We start from the raw sequence: 22,597 nt of genomic DNA on the forward strand, positions 1-22,597 counted from the left end.
GTGGGGTATAGTTCCATAGGCGTATCAGCCAGGGGGGGCAAGAGAAGCGTAACCCCCCCCCCCCTACTGAGAAATGTTGGGGGGGGCCGAGCCTCTCCACTTTTGATAGTGGTCACTCTTACTGCACGCTGGGGAAACCAACAAGCACGGTGAAGTTTTCCGTCACAACAGTAATCGCTCAATTATGTTCTTACGGGAGAATGAAAATGTTATGAGGCAATGTTACGACATAGTGAAACTTTGCCAACATTTCTTCTGTGATGATTTTCCTTGTGAGCTCCTTGCGGTGCGGGTCGCCTATGCGACGCCTTCATATCTTGTGCTGTAGTATTGCAGAGCAGGTAAGTGCTGAACAGGGGCCCTATATTATTACATCACTTGTTCATGCTTTTAATCCGCTGTGACTTGTTGATGAAGTTACGGATTGGAACAAGCAAACTTTTTAAAGACCTGTCAAAGCGTTTGCTGCTTCCAGAAAACATTTTCCTCAGAAAAGATATATCGTCACCGCTGCTCTGTCGAAAATTTTGCGAGCCGATGAGTGTGACTATTCGTTTTGGACAGGGAAATCGGGCTAAGGGCGCCATTCCTCAGCCTGTTAAAGTGTGATTGAACTTCGTGGTATCTAAGAAGGCGAGTTGTGTCATGCCTCTCTGTATACAAATTCATATCAAAGTGCAAGCGTGTTGATGAATTTCTCTCCTGATATATATATATATATATATATATATATATATATATATATATAGATTGCTACATGCCAGTGCATGGAGATGAAAAAGACAAAGCAGATAGACTGGCACGAGCTAATCTCTGTGGCTTGCACTGCTCACTTAACCAGCTGTAAATACATCTGTGACTGCTCCTCCGAGTCTCCTTCTCGTAACATATTTGGTGGAGTTGTGAAATCCCTGTCTTCGTCACGGAACTCCGAAGCGGACGCTTCCTTGCGGCTCTCAACATGACCACTTAAGACTCGGCTAAATCCTCTTCAGTTGCCCGCCCTGCTGCCCAGCCTGCCAACCCAGTGCCCACAACAACTTTTGTGACGCATCCCACCCTCAAAGACCCTGGCGTGTTCTCGGGCCGCGAGGGTTCCGACGTCGACCAGTGGCTACACCTCTACGAACGCATCAGCGCCACTTACAGGTGGGATCCCACACTTATGCGCGCGAACGTCATCTTTTATCACGACAAAACCTCTCGTGTTTCGACAACCTTGAGCATGACATTACAAGCTGGGACAGCTTCAAGGAAAATATCCGTGAGCTTTTCGGGAACCCCTTTGGTCGTCGTCAAGCTGCGAAGAATGAGTTGTCGACTCGCGCACAAACTTGCATGGAGTCATACATCAGTTACATTCAGGCTGTCCTCGCACTATGCCGCCAAGCTGACTAAAACATGTCCGAGCCTGACAAAGTTGCGCATATTCTAAAGGGTATCGCCGACGATGCGTTCAACTTGTTTGTATTCAACAATGTGTCATCTGTTGATGCCATTATTCAAGAATGCTGCCGGTTCCAACAAGCTAAAAGCAGGCGCATCTCCCATCAGTTCCAGCGCCTTCAGAACACCGTTGCGACATCCTCGTGTCTCGACACATATCATCCATCAGACACCTGTGACGACTTGACGTGACTCGTCAGGCGGGAACTTGAAGTGGCTGCTCTAGCTAAGATGGGACCATTGTCCCCTGACCCCTCTTCTCCAATTACGTTGCCCCTCATTCAAGCAGTTGTCCGGCAGGAAATCGCCAGCTTGGGAATTGTAATGTGCTCCGCTCGTGTAAGCATTGCAGATCGACACACAGTTGTTCACTTCACCATCCTTGATAAATAACTCCACGACGTAATCTTAGGCCTCGACTTTCTGTCCGCGCATTCTGCCCTCATAGACTGTTCGACCAGTACGCCCAGTCTACACTTGCCCGCAACAGAACCTCTTGCACAACGGTCGAGTTGCCTCTGCACAACAGGACATGCCCTCCACAGACACTGACCTATGTAGAGCTCGTTTCAATACCACCAGTTCCCGAGGGTGACTATGTTCTGACCTGTATCACCGATATCCTCATAAACCGCGGTATTACATTACCGCACACCATTCTGTCCGTCGCAGAGAATTCTACGTGCCTCCCAGTCGTCAACTTTAGCTTGACACCTCAGGTGCTGCCACAAGGGTTCTCTTTGGCGTTGCTGTGCACCTTAGAAAAGAACGCGTTAGATGTTTACGTTGGCCGCTCCTTCTGACCCCCACACACAGCATCATTCTGACACTTGCTCCGACAGCGCTATTACGTCGATGATCGCTTCCAACTTAATGCCGCAGTAGACAGACGAGCTCACCTGGGTTCTGCTGTCCTACATCGACGTTTTTTACCTCAGCAGCCGTCCGTTGGGTAAAGCTACTTGTATGACCCACTGCATAAACACTGGTAATGAGCATCCTATTCATCGGCATCCATATCGAGTGTCGGCGGTCGAGAGCCACATTATCCGAAAAGATGTCGACAAAATGCTCGCCAAAGACATCATTGAGCCATCCTGCAGTCCTTGGGCTTTTCCTGTAGTGCTAGTCCGCAAGAAAGACGGTGCATGGCGTTTCTGCGTGGATTATTGACACCTAAACAAAATTACCAAAAAGACGTGTACCCTCTGCCACAAATAGATGATGCCCTTGATTGCCTCTATAGGTCCCACTACTTTTTCTCCATAGACCTTCGTTCCGGCTGCTGGCAGATAGAGGTAGATGAAATGAACCATGAAAAGACGGCATTCATCACCTCCGATGGCCTATATCAGTTTAAGGTCATGCCCTTTGGCCTTTGTAACGGTCTAGCCACCTTTGAATGAATGATGCAGTCCCTGCTCAGAGGATTCAAATGGTCCACCTGTTTGTGCTACTTGGACGACATCATCATCTTTTCACCAACATTTAAAACTCATATAGAGCGCCTCTCAGCCATCTTAGGCATCTTCCGTCACGCTGGCCTGCAGCTCAACTCATCCAAATGTCACTTTGGACGCCATCAAATCACAGTACTAGGTCATTTAGTAGACGCCAACGGTGTACAACCAGGCTTGGCAAAAATCAGCGTCATCAAAAACTTTCTTGTACCACGATTTGTGAAGGATGTATGCAGCTTTATCAAACTATGTTCCTACTTCCAACGCTTTGTGAAAAATTTTGCGCACATAGCGAGGCCACTTACGCAGCTCCTCAAGAAAGACATTCTGTTTTCATGGGGCTCTGAAGAGGCTTTTGCGTTCTCGACTCTCATCGCTCTTCTCACTGCTCCTCCGATTCTGGCACTCTTCAACCCTGCCCCTACGCCCCTACGGAAATCTGTACAGATACAAGTGGACATGGCATTGGTGCAGTGCTGGCTCAGAATGCTTTACTCCCGTATGAGCGTTGGCGAAATTTTGACCTTATCTATACGGACTCCCATTTTCGGTAGTTACCGACAACCACGCGCTCTGCTGGCTCAACTCTCTGAAAGATCCATCAGGCCGCCTTGGTCACTGGGCTTTACGCCTGCAAGAGTTTTTCTATTCAGTGGTCTACAAATCTGGCCGCCTACACCATGATGCCGATTGCCTCTCCCGGTACCCTGTTGACGATCCCGAGGACACTGACGAGACCACGGAGCACTCTTTCTTGTCAGTGCTAGACTTCCTTAGCGTAGGGGAAGAACAGAAGCACGATCCAGTGCTGCTTGACATCATCCGCCATACGGAATCTTCCCCAAATGATGCTTCTGTCCACTTTGTCATTCAAAAGGGTGTGCTATACCGCCACAATTTCCGACCTGACAGGTTTGACCTCCTCATTGTTGTGCCTAAGCATTTGCGGCGCTGTGTTCTCACCGAACTTCATGACGCTCCCACGGCTGGGCACCTTGGCGTATCCCGCAAGTGCGTCCGGGGCTGTTTCTTTTGGCCAGGCCTTTCTCGCTCGGTACGCCGATACGTCACCACGCGTTACCTATGCCAATATGCTCGTTTTGCTCGTTTTTCCGTGTTTTGACACAATATTAATGAGATCTAACAGACAATAATGCCAAGGAATGTATAGGGGAAGTTATTAAAACAAATGTAATGTAAATAAGAAGAAAGAAAAGTGGGTGAAAAAATAATCAGCCGTGAACAGGAATCGAACCTACGACCTTCGAATTTTATTTTATTTATTTACAAATACTGCTGTCTCACAGTTCGAGACATTGCAGGAGTGGGTCCATAACAGTGAATACACACTAAACTAACAAAACACATGGTTTGGTAGTTCACTCAAAAAACTATTGGTAGGCAACTTTCGGAGAGAAACATCCAGATTATTCCACAATTCCACTGTGAAAGGAAAAAATGAAAACTTAAAACAATCTAGAAATGGCATGAAGGGGGTGATGTTAATGGGGTTTGACCTGCGAGTGTTTGCAACGGAGTTGGCAAAGGAAAAGGGCATGTCAATGGTGATTATCTTGTTCACGATTTTATGTAAAGTGCCGATACGCTCGCAAGTACGTCTGTGTTCAAGTGATTTGAGTGATAGACGTACAGCGTGTGACGAAGGCGAAAAATTGTGATCATAACGGTGATATATGAATCTTATTGCTTTTTTTTTGAACACCTTCCAAGTGTGCTATGTCGCATGCGCAGTGAGGTGACCAGACAACGGAGGCGTATTCAAGAACAGGCCGTATCAGGGATTTGTATGCTGTTAGTTTGCATTCGTGAGTTGCATCTTTTAACGTTCGCTTCAAGAAGCCCAATTTTCGGAGCGCTTTCGAGCAGATTAGGTTTATATGTTTATGCCATTTTAAGTTCGGCGAGAATGTTACGCCAAGATACTTGTATTCGTTGACATGCTTCATGTTCTGGCCATAGGAAAAACGTAGGGGTTCCTTCTTGTTTGTGAATGTCATGCTTACCGTTTTGTTAAGGGTTAGTGCCATTTGCCACGTTGAGCTCCAGGTACGGAAAGAAGAAAAAACATTATTTAACTGTATTTGGTCATGGGAGGTACTAATACAAGAATAGAGGACACAGTCGTCGGCGTATAGACGGAGTTTGACCTTTGTATTTTTTGTTATTTCGACAACATCGTTGAGATAAATTAGGAAAAGAAGAGGCCCAAGGACCGAGCCCTGCGGCACACCTGATGTGACAGGGAGGGATGACGAATGCGAATTGTTAAACGCGACAAACTGCTGCCTTAAATTTAGGTAATCTGAAAGCCAAGATAACAAGCGAATGCCGCGAGTGCCGCGCAGAAAGGCTTTTAATTTGAGGAGGAGTTTATTGTGGCAAACAGTATCAAACGCTTTCGAGTAGTAAATAAAAATGGCGTCCACTTGACCGCGATCGTTTAAAGTCGAAGCGATGTCATGCGTAAACCCCAGCAACTGCGTGACTGTTGAAAATCTTGCACGAAAGCCATGTTGATTTTGGGAGAGGAGGTTGTTTTCAGTTAATTATGTGACTACATGTTTGTGAATAATGTGTTCTAGAGTTTTACAGCAGGTGCAGATTAATGAAATAGGTCGATAGTTTGGAATTACTTGTTTGTCGCCAGATTTGAACACCGGAACAACTTTTGCACTTTTCCAAATCTGCGGTACAATTCCTGTTTCAAGGGATCTCTGAAAAATGACTGTTAAATACCTCGCATTCCATTCAGCGTAACGTTTTAAAAATGTGTTAGGGATGTTATCAGCGCCGGCACTCTTATTTGCGTCGATGTTCAGTAGGAGATTGACAACTCCAGCGTAACTAATCTGTAGTTCTGGGAAGGCAGGCAATGTACTGTCAAGACCGAAAGCGGGACTGGTGCCATCATCTGTACTAAACACTTATTTGAAATAATCATTGAACGCTTCCGAGATAGTTAAAGAATCCGAAGAGGGCTGCTCGTTCACAATAAGTAAGGAAGATGTCGGGCCTGCAGGATTAAGAGTTTTCCAGAATTTAGATGGGTCGTTTTTCATAAAGGTTGTTAACGAACTTTCATAGTAGAATTTGCGGGCAGCATGCATTTTTTCTCTTAGCTCTGTTTTCAGAGAGTTCAATAAGTGCTGGTTATTTAGGAGAGTGTTACGATGCCTTCGAAGTCGCTTTATTCGCCGAGTAAGCTGAATAATTTCTCTGTTTAGCCAAGGATACCGAGGGTTTCATTTTAGGCACTTCTGTGGGACATATGTGTGTATGCAGTGTTCAACACTGATCAACTAACAAGTCCACGAATAACGCGTTCGATGCTCTAACTACTGAGCTATCACAGCGGCCCTTCCCCAACGCACTTTCTTGTGTTTATATGTGAATTTAAACGTGGGAGTGTCAGTCAGCTTCATCTTTAGCCAAACGGCGAGTGTAGAACACCATTTTATGAGCCTGGTGGCGTCACGTAGCGCGTGAACTTATTACGAATGGGCAGCTGATCAATAGTACCTCATATACAACCTAATGACACCATGTCTGCCAGTACGAGACCCTCGTTAATGAATAAAGGAAAGGGGTGTATACCTAAGGGCTCGTTTTTCCGTGTTTTGACACAATATTAATGAGATCTAACAGACAATAATGCCAAGGAATGTATACGGGAAGTTATTAGAAGAAATGTAATGTAATAAGAAGAAAGAAAAGTGGGTGAAAAAATAGCCAGCCGTGAGCAGGAATCGAACCTACGACCTTCGAATAACGCGTACGATGCTCTAACCACTGAGCTATCACAGCGGCCTTCCCCCAAACCACTCTCTTGTGTTTATATGTGAATTTAAATGTGGGAGTGTCAGTCAGCGCCATCTGTAGCGAAACGGCGAGTGTAGAACACCATTTTATGAGCCTGGTGGCGTCACGTAGCACATGAACTTATTACGAGTGGGCAGCTGATCAATAGTACCTCGTATAAAACCTATATATATATATATACATATAAAACAGAAAAGAAACACAACTTAAAGGTTGTCTTAATTTTATTACCAACGGTTTCGACCGTCTTCGTCATGGTTTCTGAACTAGTCGCAAACCCTGATAGACTGGTCCACCGGTCGAAACTGTTGGTAATAAAATTAAGACAACTGCTAAGTTGTGTTTCTTCTCTTCCCAAGTTCGTTCAACCCATTGGAAAAACTTTTTCATATATATATATATATCTTATGAGACCACGTCCGGTACGGCAGCAACCAGGTTCTTTTTTTTAATCCAGACGCACGAGCCAGAGAGCCAGCCCGCGTGACATACGATGATGATCACTACAATGGTTTGGTCATACAGATTAAGATGAAGTACATAGTCAACGCTCACACTATTTTCCCCCCTTCGCGAAAGAGGGCAGCAAGTTAGAAAGGTTTGGGACGCCGAATATATCGTTTCAGTCGAGAGACGTGGGCGATCTCGGTGTGGCGGCGACGACGATCAGAAGCCGCGTTGACAGGAGCAACGTGATAGTTGACTTCAGATGTTCGTTCCAGGACGGTGTATGGACCGAAATATCGGTGAAGGAATTTTTCGCAGAGCCCAGGTACACGAACAGGTGTCCACAAAAGGACTTCGTCGCCTGGACGGAACACAACAACTCGACGCTTCGCATCAAGGTCAATTTTTCTCTTGTCCTGAATGGTAGCAGTGTGGGCGCGGGCGATTTCTTGGCAGTGGGCGACGCGAGCGGCGAACTCTTCCGGGAGAGATGAAGATGGTTTGGAAGATGTGGACAAAAAAGTGGTGTCCAGAACAAAAGTCGGTACACGGCCATACACGATAAAAAAAGGGCTGAAATTCGTTGTACGCTGTATGGCAGTGTTATATGCGAACGTGACAAAAGGAAGTATTGTGTCCCAGTTTTTGTGATCTGGTTGCACGTACATAGAGATCATGTCGGACAAAGTTCGGTGAAAACGCTCAGTCAGACCATTAGTTTCTGGGTGATACGCTGATGTGGTCTTGTGGATGGTGTTAGAGGCCTGTAAGACTTCAGCAAAGACATGTGAAAGAAATGTCTTGCCACGGTCACTAAGGAGCACACGCGGTGCGCAATGTCGTAAAATAATGGCGCGAAGGAAAAAAATCGGCTACTTCAGAGGTAGCACCAGATGAAAAAGCTGCCGTCTCCGCGTAGCGAGTAAAGTGGTCTACGGCAGTAACAATTCAACGGTGACCGGCTGGCGTAAGCGGAAGAGGTCCGATAAGTCTATGCCCACAAATTCAAAGGGAGTGGACGGGCACAGCAGTGGTTGCAATGGCCCCGCGGGAAGAGACGTGGTACGTTTTCGGTGCTGGCATGACGCGCAGGAAGCGACGTACTTGGCGACAGAAGTGGAGAGGCCAGGCCAAAAGCAGCGAGTCCTGAGGCGGGCATAGGTCTTGTGGAACCCTAAGTGGCCAGCTGTCGCATCGTCATGAAACGCTTGTAGAACTTACAGACGAAGTGAGCGAGGAATGACGGGAACCCATGGGTTACCGAGAGGATGGTAAATTTGCCGACATAGTGTTCCTTCTTGAAGCTTGAAACGGGCAAGTTGGCGTCTTAGGCGGCTGTTTGGAGCACGCGATAAGCCAGTGAGCCGATCGATGATTGTGCGGTAGTAGGTATCGGCATGTTGGAGCGAAGCGAGATCTGTGGACGAAAGAAGGTCCGCCGAGGCAACTAACTGTTTCGAAGCAGCAGTCGTCTGTTTGGTCACTTTGGCGGGCGGTGACGAACAGATGGAAGGTGACACTTCGGCGCTTTGCGAGAGCGGGCAACGCGACAAAGCGTCGGCATCTTGGTGCTCTCGGCCCAACCTATATGGGACGCTGTAGTCATACTCTTGCAATCGTAGTACCCAACGGCCAAGGCGTCCCGACAAATTTTTGAGAGACGATAATCAACACAGAGCTTGATGGTCAGTCACTATTGTGAAATGCCGGCCGTATAAGTAAGGACGAAACTTTTGTATGGACCACAGGATGGCGAGACATTCTTGCTCAGTGATGCTGTAGTTTCGCTCAGCAGGTGACAGAGTACGGCTCGCGTAGGCCACGACTTGTTCTTCGGAAGCGCGATTTCGCTGAAGAAGGACAGCACCGATGCCAAGTCCACTTGCGTCAGTGTGTAGCATAGTAGGTGCTGCAGGGTCGAAATGGCGAAGCACTGGCGGTGATGTGAGGCATCGCTTGAGGGTGTGAAAAGCGGCTTCGCAGTCATCCGACCAGACAAAGGGTGCGCTCGTGGTCAGAAGTTTGTGCAGAGGGGCCGCAATAGTAGCCAAATCACGTACAAAGCGGCGGAAATACGACGCTAAGCCAAGGAAGCTGCGGAGGTCTTTCTGTGTGGTTGGTGTAGGAAAGTGCAGTACCGCGGCAACCTTGTCGGGATCGGGCTCAACGCCATGTTCACTGACGACGTGACCTAATACCTTGACGCTGTGACTGGCAAACCGACACTTCTTAGTGTTGAGCTGGAGACCGGCCTTAGCTAAACACGTGAGGACTTCGTCTAGCCGTTCCAGGTGCTGTGAGAAGCTCGACGAAAAGATGACAATGTCGTCCAGGTAGCAAAGGCAGGTCTTCCATTTTAATCCCCGCAGTATCGTGTCTATCATCCGTTCGAATGTGGCTGGGGCATTGCACAGGCCGAAAGACATTACATTGAATTCAAAGAGCCCATCTGGCGTAGCAAACGTAGTCTTCTCTTTATCAGACTCATGCATTGGAATCTGCCAATAACCGGAGCGCAAGTCGAGACTTGAAAAGTACTCGGCACCTTGTAAAATATCAAGAGCGTCGTTAATGCGAGGCATTGGGTAGACGTCCTTACGAGTGATTTTGTTGAGTGATCTGTAATCAATGCAAAACCGTACCGAGCCATCCTTTTTTTTCACTAGTACGACAGGAGAAGACCATGCGCTTGTTGAAGGCCTGATGACGTTGCGCGCGAGCATGTCGTTGACTTGTTCTTCTATAAGCTTGCGTTCAGAAGCCGACACACGGTAAGGGCGGCGTCGAATCACACGGGATCCGTCGGTGTCGATACAATGGGCGGTCACTGTTGTTTGACCCAGACCTTCGGAACAAACGTCAAAGCAAGTTTTGTGCTTCATTAATAACGCTAGCAAGGCATCAGTTTGCGTTGGGTTGAGATGTTCACACAAAGTGGCCTTGAGAGCAGGAAATGCATCTTCCGCTGGCATACACTTTGAGAATGACGAAGCAGATGAACCAGTAATGACACAAAGCGGTGCTTCTTCGGTAATGCTGGCAACAGTGGTCCCCTCAGGCAAAAGAAGTGGTTCTGGCGTCGTGTTGCAGGCCGCGATGCATGCATAACCACGGGAGAACCGCACTAAACAAGATGCGATGGTGATCCCTCGAAAAATGCAGCGCTGGCAAGGAGCAATCACAGCGTCACCATCTAGAATGTCTCGTGACTTGATCGTAAGGACACGTTCTCGTCCGGGAGGCAGGCAGGAGGAAATCCGCAGCTGTCACAAGGTTGGGCGACGAAAGGTCGGCAGCAAAAGAAAGCTCAGTGTCCGTAATACGAATGAGGGGCCGACCTCACGAAATTACAGCAGACGCCGCTGACAAGAAGTCCCATCCTAAGATTATCTGATGAGCGCACGAAGACAGCACAGCCAATTGTATGTGATCACGAATTCCATCGATGAGAATACGAGCAGTGCACAACCCGGTCGGGCGAATTGGACTGTCATTAGCACCGCATAACATGGGACCGGCATAAGGAGTTTGCACTTTACACAGGCGAAAACACAATTCACGATCAATTACCGAAATTGCGGCGCCAGTGTCTATAAGGGCGTCAACAAAAACACCTTCCACAGAAACAGGCAGTAAATTAGCTGGACGAGACGGAGGAGTTGTAGCGTTCCGACGACAAGCAGTTTCCCCTCCAAAAACTGCACCTTCTAGTTTTCCGAGTCCAGTGAGATCGGAGCGGGACGCAAGGGTGATGACGTACGCTGAAACGGTGACGGAGAACGGCGGCGAGATGAACGAGAAAGATGAGGCCCAGCATGAGACCGTGGAGGGGAGGGCGACTGACGGAAGGTGGATGGATACGGTGCGGGATCGTATTCATCGGGTCTCGGGGCAAAGTCTCTCTCGTAACCTGAGTAACCACGTCGTTCATCCTGCTGACAGCGGCGGCAGAAACGGGATATATGACCCTTTTGCCACAGTAGAAGCAGGTGGGGCGAGGAGGACGCCATGTAGAATAGTGGCGTGGCCTTGGCGCTTGCGTTGTCATGGCGTTGCGTGGCGTTGTCGCTTTCGTGGTTGTAATACCAGGTTTTAGCGACGCCATCGAGGTAAAAAGGAATGTAGCGCAGTTTGTGCGCCTCGTCCCAATAATTACAAACGCTGGTTCGATCATAACTGTCCAGCCATTCTTCGACGTCTTCGTTGCGAAGGCCGGAAAATACCGGAGGGTCTCGATGAGAGGTACTCACGGTGTAGTGAAGCCTAAGTGGCTGAGAAGGAGCGGTTGCAGCAGCGAACGCGTTGGGTTCTGCCATCGCTGTTGCTTGAGGGCACAACCGTCGACCAGACCGGAGCTCCAGGGGTGACGGGTAGAGCAGGAGGACGTGGAAACCAAAGCACGCTCCACCACTTATGAGACCACGTCCGGTGCGGCAGCAACCAGGTTCTCTTTTTTAATCCAGACGCACGAGCCAGAGAGCCAGCCCGCGTGACATACGATGATGATCACTACAATGGTTCGGTCATACAGATGAAGATGAAGTACATAGTCAGCACTCACAATATATATATATATTTGCTTCAGTTCTGTACGCCACTAATGACCAAATATTTATGTTTACTACAAGTTATGTACTTTCCCTTTCTTCTATGTTCAATCGAATTCAAGTGACTGTTGTTAGCAGATAAACATTACTTCTTTTATGATGATATCAAATTTGAATTGTTTACTTCTGTTTAGTTTTAATTAGAACTATTACAGTTTCAGTTACGTATAATTTCAATAGGACCCGCACTAGCCTTTGGCTATTGTTTACTTCTGTTTATTTTTAATCAGAACTATTACAGTTTCAGTTATGTATACTTTCAATAGGACCCGCACTAGCCTTTGGCTATGGGACCATACAGTTTGTGCTTATTTTGTATAAAATAGGAGTGCAATAAAGATCATTCATTCATTCATATATATCATGGTGAACAAGGTGAGGTAGGTTTGTCCCCCCCCCCCTCACTCGCGAGAGAGTTGGTACGCCACTGTATAGTTCCCACCTTGGATGTGCTGTGCCGTAATGGCAGAAAGAAAATGTGTGGTCTGGAATGTGCTTGTTCTTCATAGTCATTGGCATCATCCTCGGCAATGGCTAAGGCACACAGTGCCGACGAACAAGCCTGGAAGGTTCATGCCAAAAATTGTTAATGAACACTTATGTGTTTGTTAGCACGGTTCTTTAGAGTTTACATGTCCATCAAAACTTGGTATAACAAAGTTGGTAACACTAGACACTGTGTAACCTCATTACAACAGACCTCCACAGTGAAGAGGATTTTGGTGTGTTGTAAAAGGAGTATGTGAAATCTAAGTACCGTTACAACAGACTTTTATATGGAAACACTGCATGGCTCTGTTATAACCAGAGAGAATCACAAGTCATATACGAATTTAGTTTCTGTGGGGCATTAGAAGATTGATTGTCTGCTTGATTTAGCCAGAATCTACTTTACTAAACACAAAACTACGGAGTGCCCAGTTTTTGCATGACAATATGCAGGCACTAGATCGCTTCGCTGTGGACGACACCTGCCACACAAGCCAGGGTTCTCCTGCCTTCCAGCCGCCGGAGATTGCCAATGGCCACGACTCCTTTTCCGGCTTCAAAGTGGATGTTTGGTCATCGGGTGTCACCTTGTGAGTCACCAGGAAGCTTCACTTTCTAAATACGATGGCTGTAAAGCAGTAAGCTGCTAGTGTCTGCACTCAGATACAGGCGAGAGCAAGTACTTGCTGAACACAGGACAATGAAAGAGCGACTGACAATCGGCGCCATACCATCTCCAGTTTTGTTTGTTTCAGTCCTAATCATGTGCCAAGCAGCCCAGTTATCATCAACGTGAGTTCAGCTCTGCTGAACTCAAGTTGATGATAAAAGGATTGCATAAACCTATTAGGCTCAGTAGAACTTGGTGTAGGGTGTCCAAAAATCAAAGTTGGAATGGTGCCTTGCAAACAGTCCCGACTCCTTTCTCAGTTTCTGACTGAAGCTTGGGTTGCATGTCACAAGATAGTGAGGTGCTTGAGGACGTAGCGTACACTATTGAGTATTTTTCCACTCTGGAACACACCAACTGGCTCCCTTTACATCCCCCTCTTTGTGCAGCAAGTGGCTCATGTTTTTTACTCACAACACAATTTTTCCCAACAACGAACACAGCCACTCATAAGACACACTAGTGCCAATATGTTTTGGCCTGCTGGCATAGTTTATTCTTCTGTACATACCATTTCACTTGTGAGCAGGAATGACAACTGATTGGCACGATTTTCATTACAGGTGCTTCACCATAGGTTAAACCAGAATAGTGCTGGGTGTTCGAGTGGTTGGCTGTTTTTTCTTCATTTGACAATTGCTGCCTGTTTGTTTCAGTGGTTTTCTTCAATATAATTTTGGTAATCCACTGCAAAAACATTTTCGGTCACCATTTTAAAATATTCATACTTGGCGGGCTTGGTTATACAAACGGAAGTGCTAATCCGCATGATACTTAACAGCATGAGCAAAGAGTTCGCATGTGGTGTTCCCGGTTTAGGTGCCGAAGCACGATGCTATGTATTAAAATGTAGCTGTACAGCCATGTGGCTACCACGTTAGCACTGCTGCTCACATTAAGTGATGTGTTAACACAAATGAAGATTTGGGCATGCAAATGTTTCAACTTTTAATATTCATTTTTATGAAAAAGGCTTCCACAATCTGCCTAGCTTTAGCTTTTAATTCATTGTGGAATGTCATGTCGACAAGAAGGATCCGTACATTAAAACATAACAGCTTGTTTACTCATCTAGCTTCAGCATTGGATGCACATTCTGACACTACGTTCATAGAGGTAGCAGATCAATAATGAGAGCCTTCTAGTGTGGTTTTGTAGCCGCCTTCGGTGACACAATCCTTTAGTCATGTTGCAGTGGCGCTGTCACTTATCGAAAAGATGCCGCGTGCAGGAGTGTCTCACCAGGCTAGCAGATGACAAGGCAGAGACTGCGCCAATTTATGTGCAGAGTATGTCTCAATTTCGTACACACCATGAAGTGGAGAGCCCTCAAGGCTTGCAGAAAGCTGGGAAGCGTAATAGATGTCCAAAGCGTGTTGTGACACAAGTGGGCTATGACAGCAGTGCGAATAGACACCTGTGGATAGACTGGAACTTCCCAGTTCGTCGAAGCAATGTAAGCTGGCTTTATCTGGTCAATTGAAATGTGAACATCGTTATCGTACACATACGGGGTTAAGTTTTTGTTGTTGCAATCGACGACTAGGTGAGGTCCGCTGTAGAGTGGCCGGAGAGGCCTGCGGACAGCGTCATTGCTGAAAAAAAGTGTGCATACATGTTGCTAGCTCCTGAAAGGTGCAGGCTTACAGTGGTGTGCGGCGAGCGGTGGTTGGAGGGTGGCAATAATGCATCGGAGCCGGGCAACGGAGACGGTGGGATCTGGCGTCATAGTGTTTAATGGCAGTGCAGCGTGAAGATTGCCTGGGAGATGTAGTGATTCCCCATAGACGAGCTGTGCAAGTGTAGGCCCAACGTCTGGCTTGAATGTGGTGCGAGGACCTAAGATGACAGCTGGGATGGCTTTCAGCCAGGTTCAGTCTGGGTGGCACATGTAGGGGGCCCTTCCTATGTACGGCTGACGCAGATGCCTAGCTAATGTTCCAACCGCACGCAGTTGTACCGTGCACGATTAACGTCCCCCATAGCTTGAGTCATTGCAGCTACACAGGTTTGGGCGAATAAGGCAACAGGCTAGGTCAACAAACAACGCTTTATTGCTATTTGTTAGCAATAATGCACAATTGTTGCATAGAGGGACTTAAGATAACAAAAGTGTAGACGCTTACACCTCAGTCGTTGTCGTTCTTGGCTCACAGGGGGTTCCGGGTTTGTCCTTCTTGGTCTGCGGCAGGTGCCAGAGAGAGGGTTCGACTGTCGCACGCTGGTTTTCTTCACCATCCCGGTTTCCCCTTCCCTGACGAGAATACGCTTCCTTGCTGAGGGAGGAGAAACCCGTTCCGTGCTCCAGGAAAGGGGAATCGCGAGCGCCGGCCGTGGGGTTGCTCCATTCCTTCACAAGAGGCTTTATTGACTCGTGTCTCAAAGGGACAGTCATGTCCTTGTTACTAGGGTTCCGCGCTGCCGTAAAAGGGTGCCCGGGCACACGTGCCCCCCACACACATGATGGCTGCTTTGAACTATCAGTGGAAGTGCTCGATACTCCTGTTGGCACAGGGGTGGTAACTGTTGGTCCTCAAACTCTCACACACGGTGGTCAGCCCATGGTGCCTGAAAAGGTGCGATTCGAGCTGTCGTCCTTGTCGGTGTTGGTGTGGTGAGGGACACTGAAATGGGCAATCCAGCCGGTGCAGAAGGCCAAGGTAGCTACTTTTGCGATGATTCTTTTGAGGGCCATCACTAAATATACCAATCAATGGCAGTGAGACAATACAAATAAGGTCTAGCCAAAGGAAGGGTTCTATAATGTCGTGCTGAATGTGCTGAAACTAACTGGAGGGTGAAGAGAATGCTGGTGCTTGGTGACTTTAGCATGTTGGCATTTAATGTAGAAGTGCGCCCAGGTGCAGCGATCCCGCTGCATGGAGGGCCATAGATATGGTCAGCCACGAGGTGTGTAAAAGCATGTATGCCTAGATGGTTCAGATTGTGCAGCGAACTTACTGCAACTGTAGCAAGGACCCACCCAGTGAAGGCAAATAACAATTTATGTCAGAGTTAAAGATCAATGTTTAGGAATATCTGAAATGTCTATATTATCAACAGCAGTGCTCTACTAATCGAGAAATGAGGTAAGTGTGCGATGCCACATGTGCCACAAGTGGGACATTTTTTAAATGATTCCACTGACGTGAGAGCATGGGACTGCAATTAATCACTGTAATCGAAGCAGCTCCAATAAAAAACAACCTTCTTTGCATTACAACGTGTAATAAAATACTGCCTGTCCATTTCTCTTTGATTCATAGAAAAAAACAACCACCTGGCATTTCTTTAGGGAAGGGTGCGAGTGGTTCAAAACCTCTGTTTTTGGCCTCGTTAGGCTTGATAGATGGTGCTATCTAGCTGGACCCTGTTGAACCAAGCAAGCAGAAAATTGTTCAATGGCCGTTATAACTGCAGTGTCTCCCGCTACTTTTGCTCTGCTGCTGATACTGTCAGTGGCTGTACAGTAAAGGTGAGCAAAGTTGTGCACAGCGACTGTGATGTCAGAATGACTACTTTCAGGTACGCGATTTGAAGGACGTTAACATGATGCGGTTCGTTAAAACATCACTTTATTTCAAAGTAAGCAGTTTTTTGGCACAAAAGTAGCACTACGAGGCTTCTGGACCACTGTTTAAACAATCAACATAGACTTAATAATTGTCTTTAGTGTCCCTTTAAAGTTAGTCTGAGCCTGACTTTAATGCTTAGTCAAAGCCTTGTTGAGGCTGTCAGCTGTTATCTGTGAAGAGGTGTCAGTTGCCACATGAGAAAATGCATCAGCGACCACGTTCTCTTTCCCACTGATATGTTTAATGTTGGGTGTAAACTGCGCTATGAACTAGAACGGGTCTTGCTGGACTGGCAGAAGTTTGTTGCGGCACTGAGAGAAGGCGTAGGTTAGATGCTTGTGGTCAGTATAGATGGTGCAGAGCTGTGCTTCGAGGATGTGGCAAAAATATTTATCGTAAATAGCGAGAAGTTCTTGGTAGTGAGCTGGCGAACTCATCAAAGCAGGGGCCATAGTTCTGTCGAAGAAATTGGTCGTAGGAGAGGTTTTCTGAGCTGAAAGTTTCTTGGAGAAAAATGTCAAGGTGTTGCCTACGCATTGCATGAGGGCAGCGCTGACAGCAAAGTTAGAAGCGTCCGTGAAGAGTCCCAAGGGAGTATCTGACACTGGTTGAGCGAGAAGCATAGTGGTACAGAGAGCAGCTTTGCATTGCTTGAACATTTTCCCTAAACTCGATGTCCACAGGATGAACTGGTTTCGTTGTAGGTCAGCTAAACATTGGAGAGGAGGGCTTGGTAGACAGCAGCGTGAAGCAGGAAATGCTTGTAAAAGTTCAACATGGAGAGAAAACGGCATAGATTTTTAGCTGGGGTGGGTCGAGAGTATGTCCGCAAGTGTGCGATGCCTTGAAGCAAGGGTTGAGTTCCCTCTGACGAAACTTCATGGCCGAGGACATGGACCGTGGAAGTTCCAAGCATGCTACTTTGGACGTCAGCGAGTTGGCCATGGTCATCGAGGCATCAGAAGAGTCGATGAAGGTGCCTGTGATGTTCTTTGGCGTTACGGGTGAAGACCAATATGATGTCAAGATAGATTAACCAGAAGTCGATGCCGCGGACGACTTCGTCAATGAAGTGTTGAAATGTTTGTCCAGCATTCCTCAGGCCAAAGTTCTTGAAAAAGAGAGAGAGAGAAAGAGAGAGAAATAACGTTTATTTCACTCGTCTAGAATGACAGGGGAGGAGGCCTCGGCCTCTGCCCCCAATCATCCCCGTAGCCATCGGCCGGAATCCCTTGGGACTCGGCAACGGTCAGGGCGAGACCGATGACTTGACGCTGTTCTTCGGCGTCACGATTGTATAATAAGGCCTCCCAGGATTCTACGTTTCTACTTGGATCATTGTAGGATGGGCAGGTCCATACCATGTGCACTAAACCCGCAGTGCTGTTGCAGTGCGCACACCTGGAGTTGAACACTTCCGGGTGCCATTTACTGTACAGGTGAGGGTTTGGAAACATCTCGGTTTGCAATTTTCGCCACATAATTTCCTCCTTTTTGCTCAGCTGCTTAGCTGCCTCTGGATAAATCTTACGGTGGAGTTTATAGTGTGCGGTGATTTCCTGAAACGTTCGTAGTTCGTTTCTTGTGGAGAGGGGCTGCTCGCGCGAAGGCGGCGGGTCAGCGTCGATCGACCGGAAAGTGAGCCCTCGGGCGATCACGTGCGCCTTCTCATTCCCCTTCAGACCTTGATGGGCCGGGGACCACACTAGTGAGATTAGCTCTGTGGGTACTGGTCCTCGTCTTAGAATTTTGGCGGCTGTAGCAGAGATTCTGCCCATATCGTAGTTTTTAATGGCTGACTTAGAGTCGCTAACAATCACTCGTGTGCCTTTTTGAGCTATTGCCAAAGCAATCGCAAGTTCTTCTGCCTCTGTGGTGGTTGTGCTCCTAGAGGTGCAGCACGAGACCAGGTCACTGTTCTCGCGAACTACTACCACTGTGTGTGCTCCCTTTCTTTCGTATTCTGCAGCGTCCCTGTAAAGCACGCCAGATCGACCTTCAAGTTTTGCCTGCAGGGCTACAGCTCTAGCTTTGCGTCTGCCTTCATGAAACGCCGGATGCATGTTTTTCGGCAGCGGTATAATTTTCAGTCTTGCCCTAGTTGATTTAGGTATGCTAGCGGTCTGCCTGGAACACTCCGTGGGCTCGAACCCCAAGCGCTCCATGATTTTCCTCCCTGTTCTACTTCTCAGAAGTCTTTGGTGCTGTGACATCATGGCGGCTTCTATTAGTTCATCTAAAGTGTTGGAGACACCCAGCCCAAGAAGTTTAACCGTAGAGGTGTTCGGGGGAAGCCCTAGCGCAGTCTTGATGCCTTTCCTTATAATGGCTTCAATTTTATCTTTTTCTGCTCTACTTAATTTAAGATAAGGGTCAACATATAGTACACGCCTTATCACGAAAGCTTGAACTAATCTTAAAAGATTGGCTTCCTTCATCCCCGCATTCTTGTTAGAAATGCAGGCGGCACGTCTGGTTTGCACTAGCTTCGAGTCTCTGGATAGTTTCAGTGTTTTTTCCATTTGCTTGTATGCGCATCCCTAGAATTCTAATACTGTCTACGGTTGGAATAGCATTACCATTCACTCAAAGCGATGTCACAACCCCTTCCGAGGGGATTGTGTGTTTTCCTTTTTTGCGATGGTAGAAAAAGAGCCTCTGATTTTTCTGCCGAGCATTTTGACCCTAGTGGTTCGAGATATTGTTTGATGGTATCTATAGCCGCCTGAAGTGCGCTTTCAATATGTCCGTCACTACCCCTGTTTATCCATAGCGTCACATCGTCTGCGTATATTGTGTGATGCAGATTTTCGATTCCTTCCGACTTCTCAGGAAGTCCAATCATCACTATATTAAAAAGAGTCGGAGAGAGTACAGACTTTTGTGGTGTCCCTTTATTCCCCAATTTAATGTTTTCGAGCCACCGCCCTCTCATGCTGATAGTGGCTGTACAATTTGAGAGAAAGCCCCTCACGTAGTTGTATGTCTTGACGCCTACGTTTAGCGCACTAAGGTTCTTAAGTAAGGCTTCATGTTTGACATTGTCAAACGCCTTGGAGACGTCCTGACCCACAATTACTTTGGTGTCAACAGTCTTTTTGTCTATTATCTCCTCCTTTAGCTGTAGCATAATATCGCACGTCGATAGGTGAGACGTGCGATATTATGCTACAGCTAAAGGAGGAGATAATTCTTGAAAGAAAACTCAAACAAGCCAAACGTTGTAATATTGCAGTTTTCGAGACCTCACCTGGATTGACGGATATATGCGTGTAGGCTTTCGCCAAGTATAGCACAGAAAAGACGTTGCACTCATGAATGTGATGGCCAAAGTCCTGTTTGTGGTGAAGGGATTACCCCTACGGGATGGTGCACACGTTGAGGGCGCAGTAGTTCCTTCAGGGCTGGCAGCCTTCAGTCTTCTAGGGTACTAGGTGGAGTGGCGAGGCTAATGGGCCGTCATAGTCATGGGCGATGCCTTCATGGAGCATAGCTTCAAACTCTGCTTGAGCTGTGTGCATGCCGTCCGGGGCGACGGGTGTGGCAGAAAACCACTTGGCCTGGAGGGGTTTGGATGTAATGCATGGTAGTGTGCTTCACATTGTGGGGTAGTCCGCTGGGGTGGGTCAAACCAGGAAATTTGACGAGGGAAGTATGGTACGGCAAATTATTTTGAATGCTCAGTACTTTGATGCTTGGCTGGCGGGTTGGATGTGGTCGTTCGCTGGCCTGGCGAAGAATGTCCAGTATTCGCTTCGATGAGACAGTTATGGAGACAGTTCACAAGGAGGTAGTAGTGTTCCAAAAGGCCTGAGCTGATGATTGGCCCAGTGACGATGGAAAATTCCAGTGAAACTCGCATCTTAGGTTCTTGAGCTGGATGTCCAGGCGCAGTCAGCCATACGTCTTGATTGTAGACAATGGGTTTGCCATACTGTGCTAGAAAGATGTCAGCGGGTGGGTTGGTGGATAGCAGCAAATATCAGAGCTGCTGTCGTGAAGGAAGCGCTGCTTTGTGGTTTGGTTGGTGATGAAGATGTGATGACCCCCTGGTTGGTAACTCTTGGACATGCCTACGAGCTGCCTTTGGCGTTTACCTCACCTGATAGGCCATGGCAGTGAGGTTTGTTCGGATTTTGGGTCTTAAGATGTGGGAAGCTGTGTTTATGGAAGGACGGATGCCAACATAAAAACATAACAGTTTGGTTTATTCTGCTAGCGGCAGCATCGGGCGAGCATTGAGACACTACGCTCGTCTGAGGTAGCAGATAAGTAATCAGAGCCTTCCGAGCTTGGCAGCTTTATTTGCTAGCCATTGCGGGTGACGAGTGACTCTGCGGTGACACTGTTGCCTGTCGGAGACATTATGCAGCTTGCAGCGAAGTCAGGCCAGGATAGCAAATAGACATCACACTCTGGAGTTTTGTGGACACGCAATGCCACCTGTCGACGCAGTTTTGAGCAATGCAAAGCCCGACTCCCTTGCTTAGTTTGTCGTGCAACCAGGTGCAACTACATCGTACGAAACAATGATTGAGCTAAATATTGGGTGTATTTGCACATTGAACACTTGGAAAAAGAGCTACAAATTTCTCTTCGCTAGTTGGACGCGTCACCGAACCACCATAAAGTGCTTGCAGGTTCATTTGGCAGAACGGTGGTGAGAACAAGAGCACACTCAACACCCCCACACTCTACGACAAATACCCTAATCGACACTGCTGTTGCGTTGTGTATTGCCACGGACACAAAGGACTTCAGTTTTGCTGATTTCCGCACCTTTCGCAAAGCAGAACGGCAAGAGCGCTGGATATGGGCCACCGCAAACGTGTTGGGTAAGTGAATTACTCTCGTTCTCCACAGCCGGTCGTATGAGAAAGTGTGATACTATAGGTGATATAATGATGCGCCCGATCGTTATCATGGAGAACTTTGATTATGAAGCTTAATGGAGCCTCTGGCCTTGGTGCGTGCCGTGCAACACTAAGCAGGTGACGCGCGCGATAAACATCGCACACGCCGCCACCACCGATAATCTGGAGTAGTCGCCACCACACATCATTACGCACGTAGGGCTTTGAAGGCTCTAAGTTCCGGTTTTAAGTAGGAAATGCGAACACGTACGTTACACAGGTAAATACCGAACTAATTGCGACCATAATCAGATTTTTTTGTCATTAATTTCTGCGATTGCTGAAGCTATCCCGGAGGCCTCGATTTTACCTTTCATTGTTCACTGAGCAAGTGGACACGCATGTATCCCCATTTGCAGTATATAGAAATGGAACACAATCGTCAACTTAACAGTTTAGCAACAGTTCAACGCACAAGCGAGAGATCGATAGAGAATGCAACTGCAAAGACAAAAATCGTCAGGGCCATTCGTGTCGGTTAAAGCGAGCTTCGCACCGTAAAATAGACTGCTCGTGTATGTACTTCGTTGCTTTGGCATCATGTGTGCCCAAGTTCAACGCATTTAGGCGTTGAAGAACGCATGTTGGAGTGCTTGCCTCGAACTCAGTGTCACGCGATGCTCGCTTGCACTTGAATTGCAGCACACTGAAATAACTGAAACATCTTTTGCATTCTACCAGCAGTTCGCTTTGATGAGCTTGCTACTTTCCTGAAGCGAAGTTGGATTGACGAAAGAAGCTTGCCAGGTCCTTGATTTTCAAAAAACCGTGCCTCAAGACTGACAAAACAGTAGGGCCTATGCATGTACGCTTGCGGATGGCTCTGTTTGCACTACCCAATTATGGCCAGTGCGTCAATGGGGGCGCTTGTGGTGGTGTTTTTCACAGCGCAGCTTGGGCAGAGCCTGACGTCTGTGACGAGGCGAAAGCTGTGCCGATTCATGCACAGAATATGTTGCCACATCAACATGGTGAATATTGAAAGTTGTGTTAATTCACTTCCTATATCTCATTTAGATTGTGAAATCTCATTTCTGGACTACACTTGATTTTAGTGGACTCTTCCTGATTGTATTTCCCTTTCTCCTTGTGGATCATGTGGTAAATGTATATTATGTTAATAAATACAAGTTTTAGTCTGTGCTTGTCT

The 22,597-nt window shown here is 47.3% G+C and overlaps 1 protein-coding gene across 8 annotated transcripts in view; it reads left to right on the forward strand.

The window, feature by feature from the left end:
- Lkb1 (Lkb1/serine/threonine kinase 11) overlaps window positions 1-22,597 on the forward strand; it is a 154,322-nt gene that overhangs the window by 118,594 nt on the left and 13,131 nt on the right. For all 8 annotated transcript variants that reach the window (XM_075896408.1, XM_075896406.1, XM_075896404.1 and 5 more), the window contains one exon: window positions 12,743-12,879. In XM_075896408.1, the coding sequence (XP_075752523.1) occupies window positions 12,743-12,879 (137 nt within the window). The remainder of the gene's footprint in view (window positions 1-12,742; window positions 12,880-22,597) is intronic.

This window comes from Rhipicephalus microplus, chromosome 5, assembly GCF_043290135.1.
Source record: "Rhipicephalus microplus isolate Deutch F79 chromosome 5, USDA_Rmic, whole genome shotgun sequence".
Classification (NCBI taxonomy): Eukaryota; Metazoa; Arthropoda; class Arachnida; order Ixodida; family Ixodidae; genus Rhipicephalus; species Rhipicephalus microplus.